General features: G+C 36.6%; 1 protein-coding gene across 2 annotated transcripts; it reads left to right on the forward strand.

Moving 5' to 3' along the window:
• Positions 1 to 2,965: 2,965 nt before the first annotated feature.
• LOC140237808 (methyltransferase N6AMT1-like) lies at positions 2,966 to 8,352 on the forward strand. 2 transcript variants are annotated; one of them, XM_072317737.1, is made up of 6 exons: positions 2,966 to 3,016; positions 4,150 to 4,299; positions 5,199 to 5,285; positions 6,166 to 6,340; positions 6,917 to 7,058; positions 8,155 to 8,352. In XM_072317737.1, the coding sequence occupies exons 2-6, from the start codon at positions 4,157 to 4,159 to the stop codon at positions 8,268 to 8,270; spliced, it is 663 nt and encodes a 220-aa protein (XP_072173838.1). In that variant the 5' UTR covers positions 2,966 to 3,016; positions 4,150 to 4,156; the 3' UTR covers positions 8,271 to 8,352. The 2 variants fall into 2 exon arrangements, with proteins under 2 accessions (XP_072173838.1, XP_072173839.1); XM_072317738.1 differs by lacking the exon at positions 2,966 to 3,016 and adding an exon at positions 3,134 to 3,149.
• Positions 8,353 to 10,082: the final 1,730 nt, after the last annotated feature.

Raw genomic sequence — 10,082 nt, forward strand, 5'->3', positions numbered from 1 at the left:
GGCATTCATGCAAAATTTAATCTGCACTATCTGCCTAAACCAAAAAAAAAAAAAATAATAAATAAATAAATAAAAAATAAGCATTCTGAAGCAATGAAGTATACTGAACAGTACCTTTTTTTACAGCAGGAATTCTTATTACATGTATGTTCTATCACTAAAAGATTGCTCATTTGTTAAAGGGACTGTACAGTACTGGTCGAGGTGGGGATTCATGTTTTGAACATTCCTAAGTGAGATCATGAGAAACCTCTAACGAAATATGAAAGAGCATGTAATTTTAAGAAGGATTCAACATTTGTTTGATGAAAATTGGTTTCCAAATGGCCGAGATATCCAAAAAAGTGATAATAATAAAAGGCGACAGGCCATGCTTTTATTAGGATCCCTTTATTTCACCTTGTTTTTGGATATCTCAGCCATTTCAGCCGATTTTCATCAGATAAATTTTTGATACCCCTTAGAATTGCATGCTCTTTGACATCTCATAGAGTGGTTTCTGAATATCTCGCAAAACGTTAAAAGCTAAATCCTCACCTCAACCAGAACTGTACACACCCTTTAAATTCCCATGTTCAAGTCAGCAAATGATCAGGTAGGTTTGATACAAACTGTAACATTCCAGTGTACAACATACTTGAAGTTCAGAGATACAAAATCGCCTATAATAGTATATTATGTAGATTGTATGGATTCTTGAAGAATCCTGAAGAATAAATGCCTATTAGAAATTCACTAGAGGATGCTCTACAGATTACTCCTACTCTTTACCCTCAGCACACAGAGCACACAATTACATATTGACATACAAACGAAAATACTGATGCACTTTATTTTAGAGCATCTGTTAGAGTTGCGTTTCAAAATTGTCACCAGGATTTCAGTGACTGCATTTTATCATTATTTTTTGTTTAGGTATCTATATTTGTTCTGTTTTGCCTTCTTTTGTTACAAGTATAATCATAACATTTTAAATTGTACATATTATATCGTTCAATAAAAACATTGATGAAAAACTTTCATTAGGATTCTAAAATGTGTTAGTTCATAAAAATGTGTCAATTTAAGATCTATCAAGTAATTTTCAAATATCATAGTAAAATATTGATGCATTGACACACTCTCTGTTCCATTGCAATTGTAGTTTGCACACAAAGAACCTTCAGTCTTTCTACATTGCATGCTGCTGCAACAAATGCACCAAAATCACTCATTGATAGGTGACTTGGTGTGCCTCTGAAGACACTGTTTACATTATGACCCAACATGATTTTGACGTGGAAAGCATGTCAGAGAGCCTGGTGCTGTTGTGGTGCTTTTCTTGTCTTGGCTTGATGTAGCAGATTCAGCATTTAAATAAACAGATTAATACAGTATGCATGGAAATTAGCTATAGATCTGCAAGAAATCATATCACAGGAATCCACAAAGTACTAAGCTAGTAGACTGCTTGAAATGCTCAGTATTAACTAAATGAGAGGTGATGTACATGACAACCAGCAAAAAACTGTAGTGGTGTTCCAAGCAGCTGGATGTAGCTCTTAGCGTTATCTTCGCTTGGATTCCATTTTCCTCTGTTTCTTATCTCGACGTGCCTTCTCTCGGCCATGGATGCTGGTTGCAAGCTTATAGACCACAAACCCTGTCAGTAAGAAAAACAGGGCAATGAGACAACAGTAACAGCAAGAGCAAAATAAATAAGAACATGATATTTGTACATTAATAGATATTGGAAGTGTCTCATAAGCAGCATTGTTTGGTACCGTACCCTATTAAATGAGCAAAAATCATGAAGCTTATAGAAAGCTCAATAACGACAACAATGATGAGAGTGCACCAAATTTACTGATCCAAAGCAACCAGCTAGCAAAAGCACAAAATACTCCATGAAGTTTATATTGACTGCAACCCAAAATTGAATTCGAATTTTACAAACATGAAAGAAATGATAAGAACGAATGGGGGTGTGTTCAAAGCACTGCTGACACTCCCCCCCCCCCCCCCAAAAAAAAAAAAAAAAAAAAAATATATATATATATATATATATATATATATATATATTCAGTAATGAACATTATCTTGAATGGATTATGGCCTAACTAGTAACAATCATAAAACAGACACACAATGTAGGGCCTATTATAAGCTAAAAAAATTAAGGCAGTCTCACTTGAAACTACAAAAATGTCTCTAATGTAATGATATGCCCTTGGCACTTATTAATGTATACTTTGTTTATATAATTTGTATGCACAACTAAATGTAGATCTACAGTTGAGGAGTTCCCATGTCAACCACCTTTCAATTCCCTGGTGTTGTCAAGTTGAGAATGACTTACCAATTAAGCCCAAGATAATGATGGCTGGAATGATGAATACCCGATTGTCAAACCCTTCTTCCATGGGTGAGTTAGGGTCCTTGAATTCAACCATGGCTGCAGTGATGACAAAATAATGTGGCTTGAGAGTGGCAGGACGTTTGAGTGAAAGATTGGCAATCAATTCTGCAGCCCGACTACTTGCTGCTGCTTTTAGTTTGGTACCATATGGTAACGTAATTCCTAGCCGAAGCTCTGGCGGCCAATGCACTGCTGCCACGTTCAGTGACACACGGCCACGGCGCGACGGTCTTGTGCAGTGTGAATGTTCGATGATTGAAAGATAACAGTTTCCGTGTCAGTCGTTCTCTCTCTACGATCAAAAACCCAAACCTGTTACCCTGTAAGCTCCTCTAGCTGTATGTAAATGACCTTTGAGACTTTCGAAGTCTCAAAACGGACCCTGTTCCTCACTACGAGTCGAAGAACAAGATGGGATTTGCAGAAACATTGGCTGATCCCGATAGGGATTATTGTGTTGGTAGTAATTACGTGATTGCAATTTCCACCATAGGTTGATAGTTTCCGCTCCAAAGAAGACACGAAAAAGGGCACTTCACTGTTACAGTACTCGGAGTGCAAAGCTATGGTGTGATATAAAATTTTGCTCTTAGACTTGAATATTCTGCTTGGCGCTTGGTAAGTAATAGAGTCGAAATAAAGCCTTTAATTTAGGCAACCGCAAGATTTTTTTCTTGGCAAATAAACAGACACTACGTTTAGCGAAAGGTTTCCAAACACTCTGAGTGAAGGTATTTCAAGACTGTCACTGGTAAATGTTTTGAAAGGAAGTTTAAGAGCGACATGCGATTGTTGTGAAATTTGACGTGGTCCCATGCATACAAATTTATGTAACTATGAAAGTGATGTAGGACTAATAGGCCTATAGGCCTAGACCTCTATAGAGTCTAAATTTAATTAGAATTGTATCTACAGTTCGACCTCGTCCTCGATTATCCGGCCTCCTTTTATCCGGAAGTCTCTATTATCCGGACGCGTTCACGCAGTGAAGGACTTTTTTTTTCATCCAAAAATTGAGAAAAAACAGTGACTTTCGTGGATCTATTTCACTAATTTCAGGGACATAATTTCATAAGAAGTATTAAAGATACGATACGTGCATGATAGGTTTCTCAATATCTAATGAGGTATGAAAACATGTAGGCTTATGATTTTCACATAAAGATGTACTTTATTTTTGTGAAGAAGGGACTAACTGTTACAATTTTGCGCAGGCTAGCATAGATTACACCACTGTTGCGGGGTACACGTGTGATGTACCTGCCTAGTAGCTACACGCAGCCGCTGTCAACAGCGGCTGCACCTCTATTCCTTCGCAGACGTTGTCATTTTTCAGTGTGGTTGTGCTACTCCTTCATGAATATCTTTATTAATCGTGGAAAACTAAAATACAAGGAATTATCGTAATCTATGATAATCATTCAATAATCGGTATGCAATTTTGTGTTTAATTACGTCAAAAACTCACCGAAATCTGTGGCTGAAATCAGGTCTGTAAACGTCCTTATTGCTTCACTCCTCACCTGCGTGTTATTTGAATGGCATTCACTCTCATATACTACAACATACAACGTAGGTAGTCGGAGAGGCGCCCTCTAGCTCTCCGACTACCTACGTTGTACGTAGTATACGAGAGTAATGTTGATAGATTAATTGAACTGGTATTATTGTTTTGTGCATGTATGATCACAAACATTTGTATGTCCTGCATGTAGTAATTTCATATGCTCCTTTTTATTCTGTTGACATAGGTTCCTCATGGCTTCCAGGTTTGAGTTGAAGACACCAGATATCTCTCATCTTACAACGGCAGATTTTGAAAAAGTGTACGAACCGGCTGAGGACTCTTTCCTGCTCTTGGATTGTCTCCAAGAAGAGGCTAGCTTTATCAAAAACTTGAGGTACAATATAATAAATGAATTGTCTCCAAGAAGAGGCTAGCTTTATCAAAAACTTGAGGTACAATATAATAAATGAAAGTTGTTTTTTTTTATCAGAATGCAGTCCCCTTCATTAATTGTAATGTGTGTTACTAAAAGCAGCAAATATGCATAATTTGTATTGAAGCTATACCCTTTTGGTTGTGTGTTGATTGCAAAAATGCTGCAAAATCATGCTAAGGCGAGTGTATGTAATTTCATCAAGTGCAACAGCACTGAGCTTGATTTCAGCCACAAAATATCACTTGCATGCAGGAAGAAAGAAAAGAGGGGGGAAAAACTTCATGAATCTGAGAGAAATAAGGATTGGATCTACAATCACCATGAATGCCTTTGAAAACTTAAATTTGTCTACTGTGTAGCATAAAACACAGTTTTGTGACAATATATTGAAAATTCCTTCCTGCTGTAAATACAAGTGTAGCATGCATCTTAAATTCTTTTTACTGATTATGTTATACTTCATATTAATGATTAAGATGTTACAAATCAGTCAGTTTTGTTTGAATGATATCCATAATGGTTAAAATGGCAAATATCAAATTTTATCAAAGTTTGCCCCCTTCTGTCTGTCTCTAAGTGACAAAAAGACTTTCTAGGTGCAAATTTGACTTCTACTGTGTCTCTATCATATCAATTTTTTGTGTGTTTAGCTGAATACACTCTGTATTTGAGTAGCAATGATAAGCAAGGCAAGCAAACATTTTTTTTTTCCCCAGATTTTTGTCCTGAAAGCTGGTAATGGTGGAGGAAGATGATTTCAACACTTTGTGTGAATTTTAGCATTCAGAGAGGTAGAATTGCAATTTTATTCCATCATGAAAATGAATAAGAATATGTTCTCCACTCTTTCTGCACAGGCCTTCAATATGTGTGGAGGTTGGTTCAGGCTCAGGTATTGTCATCACTGCTCTCTCACAACTCTTGGACAATACTGCACTCTGTGTGTGAGTATTCATCATAAATCTCTTCCTTAGATACATAAAAGACATCATTTAACTCTGTAATATATATAAAAAACAACAACAACAACAATAGACAAAAACAGTGAATCCCCCCCCCCCCGAAAAAAAAGTTAGTGATTCATATTTAGATGAGGTGCACTCCCATCATAACAAACACGATTATAACCAAATGTGACCCACCACAAGAAAAGGATCCGAAAGTCATTGACGGCTACACTGAGGAAATTGAGTGTGAAGTTAGATCATCAAAATCGGTCAAAACCATCAAATTTCTGTTTTTGACATAATTTTGTAGTCTGCTGTTTTGTCTACCATTTGCTGAAATTTTGGAGCTAAATGATCAAAGGAAAGACAAAAAAAAATATAGCATTTTTATGAGTCATGATTTTCCGACTTTCAACAGAACAGAAACATGTTCTGTTGAAAGTCGGAACAGAAACATGTTGTCATGTTAGGACTTTATTATTGTTGCAAGAGTACACTGTACAATAAGTGACATTTCATACAGTTGTATCTCCGTGAATACTGACCATATGATTAACCAGTTGAGGACGAGTGTCGGGTATACCGGGGCAGGGGTCTGTGGGAAATGCGTGTTGTAGCAATATCAGCCCATCCTCAACGGGATAAGATGAAATTGGCCTAAAATCTCTTATGTAATGTAATTCATAGTTAAGGGCATATAAGTCACTGATACTTTTTACATTTTGGTACATGATCATGAAGAAAAGAAGTAGAAATATGCAATGTGGCAGCACATTTCTCTGTTTTTGTGTGATGTAATTTATCAACATACGAAACAAGTTGCTGGACATACATAATACTTACTTTACCCTCGTTATTTTCCCTATCTCAAAAATAGTGCTACAGATAGAAACCCACATGCAGCATTGTGCACACAAGGAACCTCGAGACAGAATGGCTGCCAGATAGAGGTTGTGACCTCTGACCTAATAAGCCCCCTCCAAGACAGGTTCCAGGGAGCTGTGGACGTCCTCATCTTCAACCCTCCGTATGTTGTGACCCCCTCGGAAGAGGTACTGCATGTTGACTATTCTGTTTGATGACTGTGGTGGATCCAGGCAGAGAGCACTGGGTGCACGCCTCCCTTTATTTTTTGTTTAAAAAAAAGTAATAAAAAGAAAAAATGTTCACCCCCCCCCCTTTTAATTTTGTAAAGGTGCCCTCCTTTTACGGATTCCTGGATCCGACCCTGGTTGAGATGGCATTATTTTATTGGTTCAGACATGTATTTGTGTCTATGTGTGCTTGTGCTTTTGCATGTGTATTGTGTGTCCCTGTGATCAGAGAAGAAATACCCACAGGTCATGAAATATTATCACCTAGCTATAATAAAAAATAAAAAAATCATAATTGTTTCTATGAAGTCATACAATATTCTGTTAATATATGAGATTATCCTGAGGTAGTCTGCTCAAACCAGGCCTATGTATATAGATGTTAGATTTAAATGTATTTTTGTGGAAAACTACTGGAACATTGTGTTACTATAAGGTAATGCTTGGCTTGAAGGAAGAACTCTTTGGCATTCAGTTTTGAATAGATGTCAGTGATTATGCCATCTTTACTAACCCATTCTCCTATAATTACAGATGACTAGCAGTGGGATAGAGGCTTCTTGGGCTGGCGGTGTTGATGGTCGTGAAGTCACAGATAGATTGCTTCCGCTGGTGGCATCGTTACTCTCACCACTTGGTGTAATGTACCTCATCACAATTAGGGAAAACAGACCACGTGAGTTTTCCATGAAATGGTATTTTTTTTTTTTTTTTTTAGTGATATAATCTATATAATGGAAAATATGTGTAGTACCGGTATGCCTTGCAACAGAGCCCTATACCAAATTAATTTCACACTGTCCACAGTTATTTCTTGTTTTATCTTGCCAAGGGAAATGCTGCAGCTTAAGATATGACAGATTAGGCACCAGTATGTTGCATTTTCATCTTACACTCATCAAATTCATTGATACCTATATGTGATCATTACACTGCAACACCAGAAAAATTGAGGCTGATATTCTTTAGAGCAGACAAATTTTACTGAAGATTTAAGCCCCACCTGATGCTACTGCTGAAGATGTGGGAGAAGATGTGAGGTGCCATTATGTGCCCTCAACTTGTAAAATGCAGCTGAAAGTGTGTATTACTTTCAAGTTTCTTATGTATGTTGTTCATCAGTATCAACATAGTGCTACCAAAGAGCCCTAATTACATATTTGACGTTTTCTGGTTCTAGTCCCAGAGTAAGAATTCAGTGCGGGATGAATATCAAATTACATCTTATATCTATTTGATGTAATTAAAGCCCACCCCCAAGATAAATGGATAGATAAGGATAGAAGGATGAATAGGTAGATAGGAAGATACTAAAAGAGAGTTTAAGATCAAATGATTCCACGTTTGTTTGTCTGTGTGTTGTTGTGTTTTTAAACTGTTTGTCTTTTTGTTTTGTCAATACTGCTAATTGTTTGGATGGCTGAAGTAAGCAGGACTTGTATAAAGTTCAAATTAAGTGGACAAGTTCACACACCTGCATAGTTGGTTTCACAAAGGTCTAGTTTGGCAACCAAGCATGTCTACAAATGGTTGTTAGATTTTCTGGGTCGGTCATTCAAATGCAATATTTTTCTGTTTCTCCATGAGAAAGTCTAGGTAGAAAGCTTTGATGCATCCTTTGGGTGGGTTACAAACTGAGGCTGGAATGGTTTGATTAGCACAATTCATTACTGCATGTTTTATGTTTTTGCATGTCGTGGTCAAACCAAGAATGACCAACTTTCACCACATCATCAATGCCTCGTACCTTGTTTTGTTTATCACTCCTGCAGACGAACTGAGGAAGTGGGTCTCAACCATGGGTCTGGAGTCAAAGGTTGTCTTGGAAAGAAGAGCTGGCCCTGAGCATCTTTCAGTTCTCAAGTTGTTTAGAGCAGAAATAAGGTGACAAGCACTTAAATTGTGCCCAGAAATTTGAACTTTCAAAGGAGAACGAACATACACAGAAGGACAAGAAGAAGAAGAAGAAGAAGAAGAAGAAGAAGAAGAAGAAGAAGAAGAAGATAAGAAGAAGGAGAAGAAGAAGAAGAGGAGGAGGAGGAGGAGGAGGAGACAAGGAAAGAAGATAATAATGGCTTGGTGTTACCATGTAATTTGCAAGTGTGAGAGTCCTTGGAATATACAGCATTGCTTTGGTATACAGTACACTGTAATCCATATGTGTATGTAAGTACTGCTCTACAGCACAGTGTCTGAAGCTCCTCCTTTCAGACACTTGCAGCAGTCCACATCACTAAGTGGAGGAATTCCTGACGTAAAGAATAAAACAGACTACCTCAGAGGGAGATTGTGCTCAATGAAAACATTGACAGAGGGTCAGAAACCAGATCAAAGTCAATCTCAAGACCAATTCCATGAACATTCTTTAAGCAAGCTTGTAGCTGAACAGAATGCAGTAACCATTATTTTATGGTTCCCAAACAAAGAATTATTATACCAATAAGTAAACTTGGCATGCATTTGCTGTTTTTTATTGCTTTGGTTACACTAAGATTGCTCACGCTGATAGGTTATGAATACTATTGTTATTATCACTGCGAAGATAATTTAGCCTTTTCATCCCTGACGAAGGGGGAGGCCCCCCGAAAATTAGGAATTTAAATAAATACCAATTGGCAATTAACGCATTTCTCTATTGTGTAATTCCTTCTACTACTAGTACTGCCAGTACGCAGAACAAATGAAATATATATTTATATGTATATGTATACATATGTATATATGTATATATATTTATACATTGTATATACAATGTATATATATATATATATATATATATATATATATATATATATATACAATAATAGATAAATAGATGCAAGAAACTAAGAAGACGCATAAGTTGCCAAGATAAAATAATAACAACAACAATAATACGTAACAGCTAGCTTTTTGTTATTTGTATCTTGGCAACTTATGTATGTTCTTTGTTTCTTGCATCTATTTTTTATGTTCAGACTTATACTGAAACATCAGTCCAATTTTTTGGCTCCTGCGGTGTTTTTATTCGACTCAAGTTTTTACTCTTGATTATATATATATATATATATATATATATATATATATATATGCTTTTCAAAGGCACTGCTTCAGTGCATCTGTGTCCACTCTCAATAGAGGGCAGCATACATTAAGGTTGCATGTAATGTACTTTTATACAGTAATGTCTGAAAGTGTAAAGACATCAGATTCAAAACATCATGTGTCCTCCAAGATATGAAGACGGCCATAAGACAATGTTGCATCTCTCTGTCATTGTGTGGCCGACCTAGCACGTATTCAAGGAGAGCAAAATACTTGTTCAGATCACCTTTCTCATGCACACATCAAAAGAAAAAGTTGATAATTAATATCTGTTAGTATGAGTCATTAGTAACCATTTCTGAGTTCAAGACCTCAAGACCACAAAATAACTGCAGTATGTGAATATTAATGGTGCTGGAACACAAACATAAAACATGTAACCCAAAACATTTAATGGTACCATTGACTGTTTATTGGCATTGATCAAACTGTATGCTACATGTATTTGTATAATCATAAACAGAACAGAAAATGTATACATTTTCTCCCATAGACCATGATCACTGTAGTGTCTATTCAATATGTGCAGCTACGTGCTGCACAAAACCAAGATCAGAACACATTTCTATCTTAAATCCACCACCACTGTGCCTCATGTATGCACATACATATATAT

This window comes from Diadema setosum, chromosome 14 (genome assembly GCF_964275005.1).
Source record: "Diadema setosum chromosome 14, eeDiaSeto1, whole genome shotgun sequence".
Classification (NCBI taxonomy): domain Eukaryota; kingdom Metazoa; phylum Echinodermata; class Echinoidea; order Diadematoida; family Diadematidae; genus Diadema; species Diadema setosum.